Source organism: Bos javanicus, chromosome 9 (genome assembly GCF_032452875.1).
Source record: "Bos javanicus breed banteng chromosome 9, ARS-OSU_banteng_1.0, whole genome shotgun sequence".
Taxonomy (NCBI): Eukaryota; Metazoa; Chordata; class Mammalia; order Artiodactyla; family Bovidae; genus Bos; species Bos javanicus.
This window is the reverse complement of record NC_083876.1, coordinates 71,741,563-71,758,456: the sequence shown is the minus strand read 5'-3', so window position 1 is coordinate 71,758,456 and position 16,894 is coordinate 71,741,563. Positions and strand designations below refer to the sequence as shown.

Genomic DNA, 16,894 nt, shown 5'->3' with positions numbered 1-16,894 from the left:
ACTCAATTCTATTATCTACACTAACAAAAGTCAGCATTTCACTGTTCTGTTCAAACAACACAAAGGTTACAAGTTATTTAGGAGCTTTCTGTTGCTTTTTGGATGTCATGAATTATAATGTTTGAATTATGTACATTATCTATAATGGCCTAAAAGACTTAAAAACATGCACAGATTATAAAAACAATGTATATTTTTGCCACCATCTTCTGTATTTTGCCACCAACAGAGTGCTTTTTAAAAAAAATTTGGAAGTCAAATGACATTCCCATGGGATTTATCAAGGGTTATGAGGAGAAATGGATAAAAAGCAGCAACCTCCATTCTCTATACCCCATCCCACCACACACACACACACACACACACACAGAAGTGTTAGGTCCCTTCAACCTCTAAAACAAGGCTGGGAATTAAAATATTTTGATACATGCTAGACTACTAGAAGGACATCTTCAATACAATTAATACAGAAACTGCAACAATGTGGCTTACCTCGTACTAATAATTGATAAAGATTTAAGTGCATTTGTTAGCCAGGAGTCTGTCAGACCTTCAATCTCAGCCCTCAGCTGCAGCCAGGCATCTCTCTTGGCGGGGCCAAGAAGTCCTGCAACATGGAAAAGCAGGGCAGAGTCAAGAGATCAACGTTTTTCAGGGATGCCTCGCTTGGTCTCCCTTCTGTCTACTATGGATAATTTTTATTCCCACCTATATCAAAAAGAGACTTAAATCAACCCTGATCTTTCATGTCAGAATTGATTATCCATTCATTCATTCCACAAACATTTACTGAACAACTTCTACATGTAACAGTCTGGGTTAAAAACTAGGGATATAACAGTGAAGGGCAGGTCACAGTCTCTGCCTTCACTGATCCTAGAATCTGGCACGGACGACGTCAGTCACCAGAGGGCCTCTGACAACTCCCCTGCTCGGGTCCCACGCCAGTAGACTGACAGAATTGGTCTAGCGGGGGAAGTAAGGGTCTACCAGCCTCGGGATATGAATCCCAAATACTGTGAGTGTCAGAAAATGTTTACTTTCTTAAAAATCACAGCTATTACCACTTTGAAATAATAATTACATTACCACATGTAGCTTTAGAATTTTTTAGAATTTGTTTCTAATATTAATGTTGAAGCTATTAGAAATACTTTGCTTTGTAAAAAGGAGTTGAGAATTTGAAAATCCTAAAGCCTGTGACAGAGCTACAGATGATGGCTGAACGTTACAATGGTATTAGGACAAGAAAAGAAGTAGTTAAACTAATTTTACAGAGAAAGCTTTTGCTTTCATGATAAAACAAGAACATGTAAATTGACTAAAAAATAGAGTTTCTTATTTAAATCCTATTTCAGAATACTGAGTACATATATATAGGTGGATATTTTTAAAGTCAAGATTTCTAGTTTCTATCAAATCTCATTTGTCTTTATTTCAATAAAGATATGCTAACATATCACAGAATGGACTCATATCTCATTGTTTAAACTTCTTCAGCTATAAGATTATTTACTAGCAAGCTTGTTAATTTTTATATAATTTTAATAATAATAAAGATTGAGGGCAGGAGGAGAAGGGGACGACAGAGGATGAGATGGTTGGATGGCATCATCGACTCAATGGATTTGGGTAAACTCAATGAGTTTGGGTAAACTCCGGGAGTTGGTGATGGACAGGGAGGCCTGGTGTGCTGTGGCTCATGGGGTCGCAAAGAGTTGGACACGACTGAGTGACTGAACTGAATAATACCCTTTAAGAGGGAAATAATAGCATGTTTTAATGAAAAAAGTTAATTCAGATTTCCCAAAGGGATATTTATTTTAAAGTTGAACTTATTACCCTCAATTGCTTTTAAACAGAATATCTATTTATTTGGTTTTGCAAAAAATGTCTTATATAGAATGTTAGAGTGAACTAGGAAACATGCATTTCTGAGTTGTCTGCCTAAACCGCTGGGCAAGTCACTAGACTGCAGGAGCCTGGTTCTCACTTGGAAATGAAGAACATCCATACCTAAGCTTCACTTTGATTTTAACATTTTATTATTATTCATGGTTTTCCATGTTTTTGTTCTCCTGTAGTTACAGAATATCTACTGAACATCTTATGTGCTTCAAGCTAGCTAGGCACCGATGCAAGGCCAACAGACACACAGCCCACCCTCATGATGTGTGTGGTGTGATATACACTAGAGATGAAAATTTTATTTATTATATTGTATTCTATGACATATATGTGAACATACACATGTAGAGCATTCACAAATATATTTAACTGTCTTCTTCAATTTTAGATTCTGGTTTATACTCCTCAATCATCTCTCTTTTTGTTTAAAAAGTGAAACAAACTAAAAGCCCTAAGAGAAGAACCTTAAATGACCTCATAACTAATCCCTAGGATTTGCCCCCCGCTAGGATTTTGGTCACCTAAAACTGATCCTAATAATAGAGATCATTAAAGTTTATTATACCAAGAAGCACATCCAGGATCTTAGTTTTGATATCACAGGTTTTGATATTACCTGTAATTTATGAATGAGTATAAAATGGTTTAGTTACTACCCATAGAACATTTGAACTCTTAAAAACTATGATATACATGGCAAAGATATATTGACAGATAATATGCAATTTTTGAAAGGATAAGTTTAGTCGATGTCTTTGGAACAACATAAAGCGCTGCTTGTGTTTATTTCTGATAGGATTCCAGAAAGGTAATGCCTGCTAACAACTCTGCTTCAATGACTGGGGCTCTTGTCTTTAGATAGGTCTTCTTTCCATGGCCTCCATCAGGTCCTCTGTCTGGTTTTCACTGGGAGAGTTCCAGCTGAAGAAGGGTCAAACAAATGTCCTGCTATATGTCTTGACCAAACATCTGGGCACAAAGAATTCCCAAGTCATCTGACAGTGCTGTACACTTCACTGTGCAGTCAAACTTTTTCCCACCAACTCCAAGAAACTAAAAATTCTGGCTTACTCTCATCCATCATGAGTCCTTGGTAATTTATTTTACAGAAGGATCATCCTTAATACGAAACTTGAAACTGTAGTTCAAATTGTACCTCTATCTGCAGACTTTTTTAAATGTTAAAAGCCACACATACCTCCCACGTTGTTCTTGTAGGTGTTGTATAATTCTTTCACTCTTCTGTAACGAAAAGCCAACTTCCTCATCCAGTCAACCCCTCCTCTCACACCTGTTGGCAAACAAAGGTTTGCACTACTTGCGGCTGCATGGAAGCCATCAGTTGCAAAACTGTAGGTACTGCAACACCCAAAATACATTAAAAAGAAATAAAAGAAATAATTACATGTGCAAAACTTCACAGCTGAATTTCTGTAGGAAAGAGCAGACTGAAAGGCGTGGCTTACCTTAAGTCCTGCCCATTGTCATCAGAGGAAACATCATCTATGTGAACTTGATCACACTCCTGTTAAAAACATTGGAAGCGTTGTTTTTCAAAGGATGCTAGTCACCATGTTTGAAGCTTTTTCCATCTTTCCACTTGATCAGGCTATGGCCAGAAGAGGGCAGCATTTGCCCACCCTTCCCACCCTCTCACGCTGGGAAATGGCACTATTTCCAATCTATAAGATCTAAACCCAGAGGAGGGCCGTAAAGCCTGAAGTCACAGGGTACACGGGTTTCTTTAAAACAAACAAAAAATTAATTTTAACCTTAAAATGACTGATAAGGAATTTTCTTTTGAATCTTTACAATCACCATTATGTTACGTTAGTCGCTCAGTCATGCCCGACTCTTTGCTACCCCAAAAATAATATTGGTGATCACTTCCAGTCATTTCTGTTATGCACACATAAATATGAAGGCAAAGCTAATCTGAAGGTACTCAAAACTTATTTGGGCTGGACACCCCAATGGTGTTCCCTGGTAGCTCAGTCAGTAAAGAATCTGCTTGCAGTGCAGGAGACCCGGGTTTGATCCCTGGATCTGGAAGATCCACTGGAGAAGGAAATAGCAGACCACTCCAGTATCCTTGCCTGGAAAATCCCATGAACAGAGGAGCCTGGTGGGCTGCTGTCCATGGGATTGAAAAGAGTCAGATACAACCGAGTGACTAATACTAACCCCAGTGGTTACTATTAAGTATTATTTGTTGAGCAGCAACAGAGGGGCTTGATGATTATGGTGCTCTGTGAGATTTCTATGACTTCCTGCTTTTTTGCAGGGTGAGTGATACCACGGAAGAACCATGGTGATGTTATTTTAAAAGTCCTGGTCTTTCAATACAGCAAGCTAACAACCATAGAAGCTGGTGGGTTTTTTTTTTTTTTTTCCTTTTTATAGCTTATTTTTAAATCTTTAAGCTGAAAAGAATACTGCAAGTAAAAGGGAAATAATGAAGATTTACCATCTTCAGTGTGCTACAAATTCAGAGGAAAACAGACTTTAGGTATGTACATCCACATAATTGACCTGTTATAGCATACTCAAATGGCAACTTTTTGGAAAAAGAATTCAATTCTTCTTTGCTGTTCTAAGACTCTTTTTCTATCTTCAAATAATCTGCAAAGCTCCAGTGAAGTAGTACATGATATGAAGGTGAAATCTGGCTAAGGCATTTCAACACTGGGAATTTATTAATACTTCAGGGTGGCTCAGATGGTAAAGAGTCTGCCTGCAGTGCCAGAGACCTGGGTTCGATCCTGGGTTGGGAAGATCCTCTGGAGAAGGAAATAGCAACCCATTCCACTATTCTTGCCTGGAAAATCCCACGGACAGAGGAGGCTGGAAGGCTACAGTCCATGGGGTCGTAAAGAGTCAGACATGACTGAGTGACTTCACTTTCACTTTTCACTTTCAGAATAAGTATGGTTTAGTCTTTCAGACCGCATTTTTTTCTCATCAAATTATTCCAGTCAAACTCACAGAAACTGACTATATATATTAAGTGTTTATCTTTCAAAATCAACTCTAAAAAATCATTACATTTGAAGATAAGATGCCATACTGAAGACTTTTCAGCTACTATTTATAATTATTATAGGACTTGGAAGTATCCGACAGTGAAACATTTAATATCTCATCTCCAGCTTTCTACACTTGAGTATATTAGATCCTGCTGCGGTGTGAGGATAAATTAGCTGGCTCAGGCTTCTTTTAAAATATGAAACTTAGTGAGTACCTCAATCAATACAATTTTAGTAGATAATTTGAAAATCCAGGTAAATTAATCTTAAAGATTCACATGAGGAACATAAATTATGGGTTTAACTTTTGAATAAATACATTCACAGATAAGGGAGGGCCTTAAAAGTTAATCTGACTGGAAGCTCCCTGAGGGGGCTGTTTGGGTCACCTGGATAAAACCACATTTAAAGCACAATCTGGCACAAAGCAATCACTCAACAATTCTTTGTTGACTAAATAGCAGAAGTCTAGACAAATGTAATTCAAGACAGAATTACCACAATCATTTAAATGTTCTGACATAAGTTATGGTGATATAAAATATTCTAGATGGTAAGGGCTGTAAGAAGACGTATTAAGAGTGAAGGAAAGGGCAAAAGAACAGAGTGTGGGCTGAGGCTGCAGGACAGGCATTTTAAAAAGGTTCTTTCCCATTCTGACTGAGTAGTTGTTGAAAGGGGCACAGCTCAAACTTTAACCCAAGAAAGCATTAGGTTTCCAGAAAATTCTCAGGGAAAAGTGTTACACCAACCATAATAGCTGTTAGACTGAGCTCTAAAGGAAAGGGTGAGATGTAACCAGAAAGCATGAAAGTTGGAAATAAAAGTTCTTCCAGAATACTGAGGTAGCAAAGCAGTTCTAGATGACAAGAATTATTTCTTGAGTTGGTGACATTCCTGTTAAGTATGAGGCCCAAATTAAACCACCACTGAAATGGAATCATGCAAAGTTGCTCATTCCACCGAGGTTCTGAAATCTTTCATCATGTAAACAATTTCCACAATTTTACCATAAGCTAATTATATTAAAAATCAGGGTTCTTATGAATTACATTGGCAATTGTAAGTCATTTCTTTATCTAATACTCTCTCATCTAATTTTTACAGAAATTCCTCTGACATTTCAAGTATTAACTCACATGATTAATTTGTACATTTTGCCCTCAAATTTATTTTTTACTCTTGAGGACATCAGTATATCAAACTTATTGGACCGTGCGTTCCATATTTGAAGTTATGTTTGAGGTTTTTCCAAATGGAACTTTTCTTTAAATTTATGCCTAGTTAACTATGCTTGTTGACTCTGGACCTGTGCCTGAGGATTACAGTCCAGTGAAAGAAACCTGAACTTCAATCACTTACATTTTTAGAAAAATCTAAATAATTGTTCTTCAATTAGCATTCACTTAGAGGAACTTTACAAGAATTATTTTGACTAAAACCTAAAATACTAAAAAGAGTTTCATGCTTTGGCTTTAACAAACTTTAGTGTAAGAACGCAAGCATCTGGAATAATTCTGGCACTGATCTTAAATTCTTTAATTTCAGAAGGTCTTAGAAGGTGACCGCAAAGTTGTCACTGATCTTTATCAGTTATAATCCATAGCAGTCTTCTCTCACTTTTGTGAGCCAAACTCCTTGGTGCCTTCTCTTCTGGAAGTTATTTTAACTGAAATAACATATTATTTAAATGGAGAGCATCCACTTCTTAGGGGCAGCAGAGTGAGCATCTGCCTTCTCTACAGTTGGAAAGGATGTAGTGAAGTTTCTATTAAGAGGATTTAAATGTGCATCTTTCAAGGAATTATGTGAGAGCAGCTGTTACTACACATGTTGCAGTTTCTATTGAAGGGTTTGTCTCACATAGATTTTTAGGTTAAAAAAAGGAATCCCCAGAGATTAAATGCACAAGGGGGAAAAAACATAATAAGCAAAACATGGAGTTATTCTCTTAAGGAATTCTCTTTAAGTCTCTTTAACATACTCTATGTCAGTAGAAGCATATATAGAGTAATACCAGTCATGAAGCGCATGCCAAGGTTTGCTTGTAAGAGGTTTACTGAAATAAAAACCTGGGAGAAAGTAAAGTTTTAAAATCAGATGCAGAAGGATAGTGGGTATGTATGTAACTGGACTGAATGATTTTGAAAGCTATAGATTTGTTAGTTTTAGTATTTGTTTATCTCACTTAAGTTAGTATAAGCCTTTGAGTTTGCTTGGGCCACTTGGATGTGTGTGCACGTGTGTGTTTCTTGTCTGAGAACTCAATCAATTTATATGCAGAGACAAAATCATTTATTTGATTCAGTAAGTTATTGTTGGATATTAAGTTTTAGTGGTTGAGTTGAATGGAATTTTTATCACATTCTAAAGCACAACTTAAAAGCTATAATCAGAGAAGAGAAAGTCAATACCAATATTTTCTCATTTACTATTTCTACCAGAGATCCTGCTGGGTATTTTAAAGATATAGTTTATACAGTATCTAATCCAAAATAAAAATTCTTAAAGCACGAGAGCCAACCATATGTTTCTGATATGCCAATATTCATGTCAAAATTGCTAAAGGTATATTTAAATTCATCGTACACTACTTTCAAATTCTCAGTTTAGTGTTCTATTAGAAGTTGGGTGGTAAATTTATTCCATCTGGCTTCAAAAGTACCACTAAGAAACCTAAAGGGTCATTTATTCCATTTATGTCTAGTAAAAAATAATAATTGAAATGAAATAAACTTATAAACTTGGGTAAAATCACATTAAATTTCTTTTGTGTGTGTGTGTTTCACAGATTTGAGAGGAATGGTAATTTTAAGAATTCTTTTTCAGAATGAGACTCATCCATTTTACCCAACAGAAAAACCAGTAAGTTATATGTTATCACCATACATGTATAAAAAATTCAAGTTCCTAAAAGGTTAAAGTGTGTTTTCTCTTATCTTGTATATAAAGAATCATTCTGTACACTAGACAGAAATAAGTAGCAAGGTTAATTTATATCAGGTTTCAGAGAGGTGATTATTATTTCTTATTATCTAAAACTGGAAGACTTGCCCAAGAATGCTGATCTTTCATACTGTCTATTAAAGAAAACAATAAAACCTCTCTAAACAGAATTTAAAATTTTATTATCCAGTAAAAACAGTGACTCAATGAAGAAAGAATAAGAAAGAAAATGCTATTACACATATTTCCAGCCCATACTTTTATGGGATATGCTGAACCACATATCTTTTATTTGAGATGCCTTAAAACTGGGTTTAAGACCTTGTCAATTAAAAAAAAAAAAAACTTATTTAACACACTGACTAACTTGGCCTCTCAGCTGTCTGTTAATTTCAGTGTGGTATGGGAGCCGAATATGTGTTTTGGAGCCTGGTAGATTCCAAAGTTTCAAATCCCAATTCTACCACTTAGCAGGTAAACTTAGATGTGATTTTTATGCTGATGGACCTTACAGTATCTTCTCTACAAAAATTATATGATAATGTATTTATTACAAAAGGTTGGTAACTAATTAGTGACAATGTCAAACACAAGGTGCAGATTCAGTAATAACGATTCCCATCTTCATTCACACTGTGATCGTAAGTAAACACTTTAATTTCATCATGAAACCAGGAGATAAAAAAATTGAATGGATTTGAATGGATCATTTTAAAAAGAGAAAGAAAGTCTATTTCAGTCTAGCTGTGCCAATCTCTTCCCAGTGCCCACGCTACTCAGTTATTTCAAATTTCATCATCTAAATACCTAATGACTCAGACCATTAGCACTCAGATTATATACCCTATTACAGTACTTATTCAGCTATCCTGAGGCTATTTTTCTTGGGTTCTTTCAGTTTGTTGTTACTGCTTTTACTTTCTCTTCATTTAAGGTTGGAAATGAAAGGATAAATTAGGAAAAGAGAGAAAATAAATGCAATCAAACTGGTCAGAAGTACTACATAAATAGTTCTCGCAAAGTTTTACCCAGAAGAGGAATACATAGGGAATGATAATGACTAGAATTAGGTTTCAAATTATCTATAAAATTTAATGATCCATGATAGCACCAGGAGCAGTATCTGTGACTATTGTGCAGTCATTAACCTAAATTACATCCTGGTTAATAATCTGGAAAAGCTAATGTTGATTCCAAAGATAAAATGAATTGTGGCTGAGACACTAAAAGAACCAGGAGCAGCGGATAGGGGTGTATTGTAAGGGACAGCAAGGCAAGATCTCCTTTTTGAAGATGTTTCTATTCTCAGTGTATGCCAGTAAATATATACCTTTCATGAACACAATTTAGCTTTTGTTTATTTTGCATACACAATGTCTCCCTTGACAGAAACTTTACTTTTCTCTTGAGCTAAATTTCTATCTTTCCAGGTTTTTTTCGAGGTTATCTGCATGTATCTAGAAAAGATATGAGTTTTAATAGCTGGATACAACGATTCTTACCTTTTAAAATTCTTACCTCTAAATCATTAAAAAATAAATGTGTATCAGCAAGATTAAAAATCATTTCCTCCATTCGAAGTCCAAGGGTTACAGCCATGGGGGGATCCTGAAAAGGAAATGCACACAGTATGAAGTAATTTTTAATAATAACTGTGGTTAGTGAAAATTATCTTAAGTGCATATGGTTGTGGGGATGGGGAGACTGTAGGGATTTTTAATCTAAGAATGCAAAAGATTTTCCTGATTAACAGAAAAGGTGCCTTTCTAAAGTGTTATCTAAAATATGCTAGATATACTGATACATCTGTGAATTTACAGGAATTGACATGCACAGAAAGATGACTTAGATATGCTTTCACATAAAGCTATATATTCATGAGAAGAGGAGGAAGGAAGCAAGCTGGTTCATTGGAGTTTACATATACTCCACAAAGTCCTTTGGAGAAAGGTAATTCTCCACTGAAGAATGGAATGGATCTGTTACAAAAAGTAAAGGACACCCTTTTAAGAATGACAACCACTAAGAAGTGGAAAAGAGAGAGAAAGGTAGATTTATTGGATGTTTGTGGGACCTGAGCAGGCAGTGCTGTCTGGAGTGGGATAGGAAGAGCTGGTAGAGATTGATGGGACAACACCTTCATTATTAATTGCATTCTGATCAACAAACAATATTTATCTGAATCTTTATAAAGTATGATCTCACCTGCATTTGACTAGGGATGAAGAGGGAAGGGTGGAGGATGACTAAGAAACATTAATTCAGTAAATGTAATACATAAATGTATAAAAATAAAATATATACATCTAGAAGTTTAATGAAAGTAAGGGGATTAGCAAAAAGTCAGTGACTTAATTTTTGTTTACAGAAACCAAGAGATTATACAGCAGCAAGGAGTTGAGAATGAAAATCAGAGTTGGTACTTTACCACAATTAATTACAGTTGAAAGCCTGGCACAGAGGTGTAAAACTTTATTTTTAAAAGTAAGGAGAGTTTAGGGCTGGAGCTAGGGCAATAATTCATGCACAAACCTTGTGTTTAAAATTTCAAAGTTGGAAAGATCTCTAAAAGAGAACTGCTCTGGATGTGATTCTGGAGATGAGAAAATAGAAAGCCTGGAAAGGACGAATCTTCAGAATCTGAGACCAGAATGGGTGTTAGCAGGGAGGAAAAAATGGTTTCAGATGCAGCTGACAAGTCTAGAGGATACTATTGGTTTTGGCTGAGAAGTTATTTTGGAAGACCTTGGAGGCTGATTTGGGTTGAGTGGCTGGGCTAGGAGCCAGATTGTAGGGATCTGAGGACAGAGAACCACACTTGTGTTTTCAGTGATCTAATAAATGACATTTCAAGAAATGTATTTAAACTTGGGGAACTGTAATGCTAACTTCAGTTCATTTTATGATAAGCATACACAACCCAGGTCAGGACTAGCATTGTTTATATAGACTCCCAAACTTACTCTACTTAGCAAGCAGAAGACTCTCTTCATTTCACACCTATATACCAAGAATCATTCTTTTCCCTTTTACTTCTAATATTCTTTGAGGGGGGGAAACCTTAGAGTGTACGCATATTTGAAGTATCATTCTCCTATTCCGTAGTGATGCAAATGTACAGAATAGGAATTGAGTGCTTAGAAGGAAAGAGGTCACTGAGATGTTGGGCAAAGCTGACTTGATGTGGGAGAAGACGAAGAGAAGACAATCATATGTTGGGTGTCAATCTTATAACTGCTTATGTCTCTTTCTTGGAGATTTCTGTGATTTCATAGCTAGACATTCTCTCTTCTCAAAAACAGAGATTCGTTGTTCACATATTTGATGGCATCTTGGTATTGCGTCCTCCGGTCAGTATTACTCTACTGATAAATTCATCTTTCTTCCAGTGACAGGATCATTTGGAGCACCCAAGTGCTCCACACACCCACACACCCAAAGTGACAGTGAAAGTCGCTCAGTCGTGTCCGACTCTGTGACTCCATGGACTATACAGTCCATGGAATTCTCCAGGCCAGAATACTGGAGTGGGTAGCCTTTCCCTTCTCCAGGGTATCTTCCCAACCCAGGGATCGAACCCAGGTCTCCCACACTGCAGGCAGATTCTTTACCAGCTGAGCTACCAGGCAAGCAAGATCAAATAAATTCCATTTCATCCAACAAGTATTCATTCAAGATCAAGAACAAAAAGATTAAGTGCCCATTTTGTGTCTCAAAGAGTTTCAAAACTCAGAGTGCTCTCTTGCTCTATTTCCTTCAAGTATAAAATTCTTCTTATTTCTTTTTGTTGTTGTTTGTGTTTTGTTGCTGATGTTGACGGGTAATCTCTGAAGGTAAAAATTAAAAAAAAAAAAGGTCTTTTTTCTATTAAAAAGTCCTATTTCTAGTCTCTTTTATTATCAGGGGGATGGGTGTGGGGATTGAATAGGCTAATGACACAAAAAAAGTTGTAAATATTCTGTCTAGTCAAGGGACCATGAACAAAAAGCCTACAGAAATATCAGGAAAAATCAAATGTAATTATAGCATGAAAACATATAATTCCATTAGTGACACTCTATGCTTTTGAGGAATGTTCACTGATGCAAGACAATAAAACCGAGCTCCACAGGACTCCGTTATGTTTCTGATGATTACTGCTCCAGAGATGTATATTTCAGACGGGGGTTCAGAAATGTCTTTACAGGAAAGGTTTTCTTTCTCAAGACTAGATTGCTTACAGTCTTATCCTATTATTTGCCAATTTTCCTTTTTTAAGTTTTAGATACAATTTTTAAATTTCTTATGTTCATGGCTCCCATTCTTTGCATTTACAGATCTGATTTATGGGAAGGGGGGGAAAACATACTGTTGTCTTTGATTGTTACTTTCATCGATGCCATGCTTCTGTAGTATGTAACTCTCCATGCAACCCAAGCAGTGATAGGAAAATCCATAAAGAATGCATTTTGGGCAGCCAGTGGACATGCAAACAAATATAATTTTTAAAAAACCAACAGGAATTCTCCAACAAGGAACTCTAGCATAGGATATGATGAAAGCTGTTCTTGAGAATCGCACTGGAATGCAATCCCATGGCAATGAAGGGGCCGTTGGTTTATTTCTTGAGCTATGGCAATCCCACATCACACGGTCTCCTAGAGCCAGGACTCAGTTAAGCATTTTGGCAAAACATCATTTGTTAACTGGGAGAGTTTCGGTTTGAGGTCTGCCTGAGTGTGAACTAGCTGTATTTTGCTAAGGTTTCGAGAGAGCCAGGCCTGTTGAAAGCTATGTTGAAGGCCTGGCACAGAAGGGCTACGAACAGCCATCCCACAAGCCAAGGAAAACCATGCTTGTAAGAGGTGCTGGTCTTGTCTCTAAGAGAAGGTCGAGTGAGGGCTTACTTTCATATATCTAATATTACTCCTCTTCCCTCCAGTTTACTAAGTCACTGGAATAGCTAACTCTAAGTAAGCAGACTCCAGTGCCCTGTTTTCCAACAGAAGGACCCACAGATGTAAGAATCCAAAAAGATGAGCAGGAATTTGGTAGAGGTCACTCTCATGTTGGGTACCCTCTCCCTCGCCAGACCACCAGCCAAGAGTTGTCAGAGCCTACAATCCCACAGTTTTATCAGGCATTTGAGAGTTAAACATATTTCTGAACTGAACCCAAGTTTTATACAGAGATGTTTGCTCGTTTTCATTAGATGTTTGTAGAATTATGGGCACCTTATGAATCAAGGGTTACTGCCTTTTCTCAGTTTAACTGTAGTGAGTGTTGAGTTTAGGGTCTGGAATGAAGTGACAGTGAAAATTTGGATAGAGGGGGAAAGCGGGATAATAAAGGCAGTAACAGGGTTTTGTGGCAGCTCTGATGTGTATTATACATGTAGAACAGTTCCAATCAGCTCAAAGTTTCATGTGGGGCAAACTGAACCTCTGCCAATTGAAATTTACTCTGTGTACTGCTCTATGAAATACTGAACCTATTCCCAAGACATCTGTTGGAAAGAGAGAGAGAGAGACAAGAGCCCCAGAAACACAGACAGAGAGGAGATGAAGAAAACAAGCAGCTCTTGGCCCTCAGCTGTGCTTCTCAGCCGGATGTGACCACTGTAGAACAAAGTCAGGATCAAGGACGGCGCTTCTCTACATCAAAATTCTAACGCCTATTAGCCGTGTTAGCACAGAGCATGAGTTGGAGCCAGACAGTCTGTCTAGGGGCCTCTGCCCTGCACTGGCCCATCAGCTGGAATTCCTCCTCCAGGGACACACTGTAAAAATATCTCAGGAGAGGCAGCAATTATGTATTTTTAAAGAAATGGGTTCTTTTTTTTTTCCCCTAAAGAACTCAAGCTCTTGGAACAGTTACTCCCTGGAGACCTGAGGCAAGTTTGTAGACATGTGCACACAGAGGCCAAAATGTGCCAGGTCATTACAGGAAAAGGAAGACAAACCAGCTCCACGAATCAAGGTGGAGACAGCTACTGGGTTAGTTAGCATACATAAACTCTTTTCATCAGCGACAAGAAATGCCACTGACATTCAGTTATGAATCAGAAGGGAAATTTTGCAATTGAGTTGTTTGTCTCTAATGGACAGCCAGTGGGCTTACGCGTTCTCAGGGGGAATTGGAGAAAGGTTTCAGCAACATTCATGTATTTAGCATGTATTTATTGAGTGTCTACTACGTGTCAGACATGATCAAATTCTGGGCAGAGAGCAGAAAATTAAATAAGCTAAGTCCCAGCTCTTATGGGGTTTATTTTATTACTGGATGAGCCCTCTGATAAATTCATGGACAAAAGCCCAGGAAAATATTCCAGGTGGTGAAAAATCAGTCAGCAGACACAGAGGGTGTGGGGCTGGGTGGTGAAGACTCATGTAAAGAAAGTGCAGGGGAGGCCTTTCTCAGGAAATGAGGGATAGGGGCCCTGAGAAAAGGGAGGGTTCAGCCATGCACAGGTGAGGCAGTTGGGGATATCTGGAGAGGCAACACTGGGGCCAGTGTATGTGAGAGAGTGTGAGGCAGAGTGACCCAGGTGAGGGACATGACGTCGACCAAGAATTTTAATAAAGAGGGAGTGCTCCCTGGATCAAATGCAGGTGAGAGAGACCCCAGGAAGATAAACCCTGCATCTGGCATGCAGGTCACTTCTCAGACTTGAAGAGAGTTGTTGGACTGGCAAGTGAGAGAAGAGCAGAGAAAGTGGGCAGTGACTGGAAAATGGCTCAAAAGGCTTTGCTGGTGATGGGACTGTTACAGCACATAAAAGATGGCCTAGAAGGGTAGGGAGGCTGGGAGGGAGGTCTGAGAGGGATGGGATACATGTATACACATACTTATGGTTGATTTACGTTGTACGGCAGAAACCAACACAACTTTGTTAAGCAGTAATCCTCCAATTAAAAATAAATTGTTAAAAAAGAGCGCTGGAAATAATCCAGAAAAGTGGGACACTTAGGACTCAGGAGTGAAAGGGGTCTTTTCAGGAGGCGATTCACTGGATAAGTCAGAGGGCCTGGAGCCAGGGCATGGTGGGGGTGCAGAAAGCAGGAAAAGAATATGGTTATGATGCAAAGATAAAGTGATTCTTCCAGTTTGCTTTCTTATCTTAAAGTGATAGATGAGTTTTGTGCAGAATGGAGGGGGGCACTTATAGGGGGTGAGAGAAGAGAAGGTTTGAAATAATAAGCTGGAAGAGTTAGACCAGCAGTGCTGGGACCCACTGGAGACTTGTGGCCACATTCAGCTGCTTGAGTTACAGGTAGGGTGTTGGGCAAGGTTTTTTGTTTCTTTTGGTGATGTTGTATGTGTAGTTTTTTTGTTTGCTTGTTTGTTTTTGCAAGGTGAGTCTGATGGAGAAAAAGAGGGATAAAGATGATGAGACTTAATGCAAAAGAGGGGTGAGAATCACATCCAAGGCTGGGATGATCACGTCTAAGGCTCAGGCTCTCCAGCTTGACCACACATGAGAAACAACTGAGGAACTTTGAAAAATCCTGCTTTCCAGGCCACTGCCTTATACCAGTTCAATCAGATATTCTCTATGGTAGGACTCATGCACCAGCAATTTCAACGCTCTCCACTGATTCCAGTGTACACAAGACTGAGAATCAGCAGAGTAAGACCTTGCTACTCAAAGTGTGGCTCACAGACTGGCAGCACTGGCATCAGCTGTGTACTTCTTAGAAGGCAGACGCATAGAACTACCCCAGAGATCTACTGAAGCAGAATCTACAGTTTAACAAGATCACCTGGTGATTCATGCACATGTTAATATTTCAAAAGCGCGGATCTAAGAGCTCTCCTTAAGGTCTGGGACTGTTAGGGAAGACCAGAGCTAGCATGGCCTTCTGGCTTCCCAGGAGTTAAACCTCTGAGATACTCCCAAATCACTCTTAAGATGTGAGCCAGTTTGATGACTGAGTAGAATGATGATTCTGTATAATTTCTTAGGAATTAAGATTCCCTAGAAATAGCTTAAAGTTATGAATAAGAATGCACTGTCCCAGTTTCATCTCCATAAGGATCTTCTGTGGACTTAGGGACCAAGTGACTTGTGTTGCCCCTTTTCTTAGTCATATATCCAACTACTTGCTAGAGAGCAGGTAAACATGAAAAGCTAGCAAATTTTTCCTCTGTATTAAAACGATTTGTTCAAAATCCAAGTGTTTGATGTAAGCATCATATTTGTAATTAGACAGTAGTCAATATTAAGTAATCAGAAACTATGAAGGTGATATTACACAGCTTATCTACTACTACTAGCTTCTGTTGTTTAGATCAGAAGAGAATCCAATGAATAAAGCTCACCCACATTTATTAAACTAATAACAGATTAAATACACTTCGAGGGGAGTTCAGCAGTACTAATATGCTACAACTAGAACTGTTATACTATATACTATTGCTATTACAGAGACTTTGGATTGATGGAACTTGCTTCCAGCCTATAATATGTCACAAATACTTTAAAATGCAAAAATAGCATAGTATTAATGTTTATACAATACATAATTTATAGCATAGCACTTGGATAGAAAGGGACAAGTTAAGACAATGGCAAGAAAGACCATGGCAGGATGACCTAGAAAGCACAGGACTGAAACAAAAATGATGGAGATGGCAAATGACAGCCAGCCTCAGGACTTGGACAAAGGTGGATGAGTATCTTAGTGAAAGACTGTAGTAAAGATAAGTGAGACATGAATTTAGAGAAAGGAGAGTTGATGATGAGTTATGTAAATTTAATAATCTAATCTGCCCCTCCAACTTCCCAAGATATGAGGCTGAATGTTCATTAGCCGAGATCAATAAACTGAGACTGAAACTTTAGGGACGGTTATAAAAGGTGCCTCTAAAAGTTGTGTTTTTTAAGAAACGAATTACCGCTTATCTTTCTTGTGTATTAGTTTCAAGTTTTGCCATCTCTCAAACTCCCTCTAAGGATTTGAGAAATGTCACTATCTTTGATTTAGCTTTACTTTTACATACGTATGTACAGTTGACCCTTGAGCAACAAAGCT

At 37.9% G+C, this 16,894-nt stretch overlaps 1 protein-coding gene across 10 annotated transcripts in view; it reads right to left on the bottom strand.

Annotated features, from left to right (window-relative positions):
* The window catches only part of EYA4 (EYA transcriptional coactivator and phosphatase 4), a 367,222-nt gene that overhangs the window by 11,069 nt on the left and 339,259 nt on the right, over positions 1-16,894 (bottom strand). For all 10 annotated transcript variants that reach the window (XM_061428024.1, XM_061428029.1, XM_061428025.1 and 7 more), the window contains 4 exons: positions 9,399-9,488; positions 3,375-3,433; positions 3,107-3,267; positions 493-607 (listed from right to left, as the gene is read on the bottom strand). In XM_061428024.1, the coding sequence (XP_061284008.1) occupies positions 493-607; positions 3,107-3,267; positions 3,375-3,433; positions 9,399-9,488 (425 nt within the window). The remainder of the gene's footprint in view (positions 1-492; positions 608-3,106; positions 3,268-3,374; positions 3,434-9,398; positions 9,489-16,894) is intronic.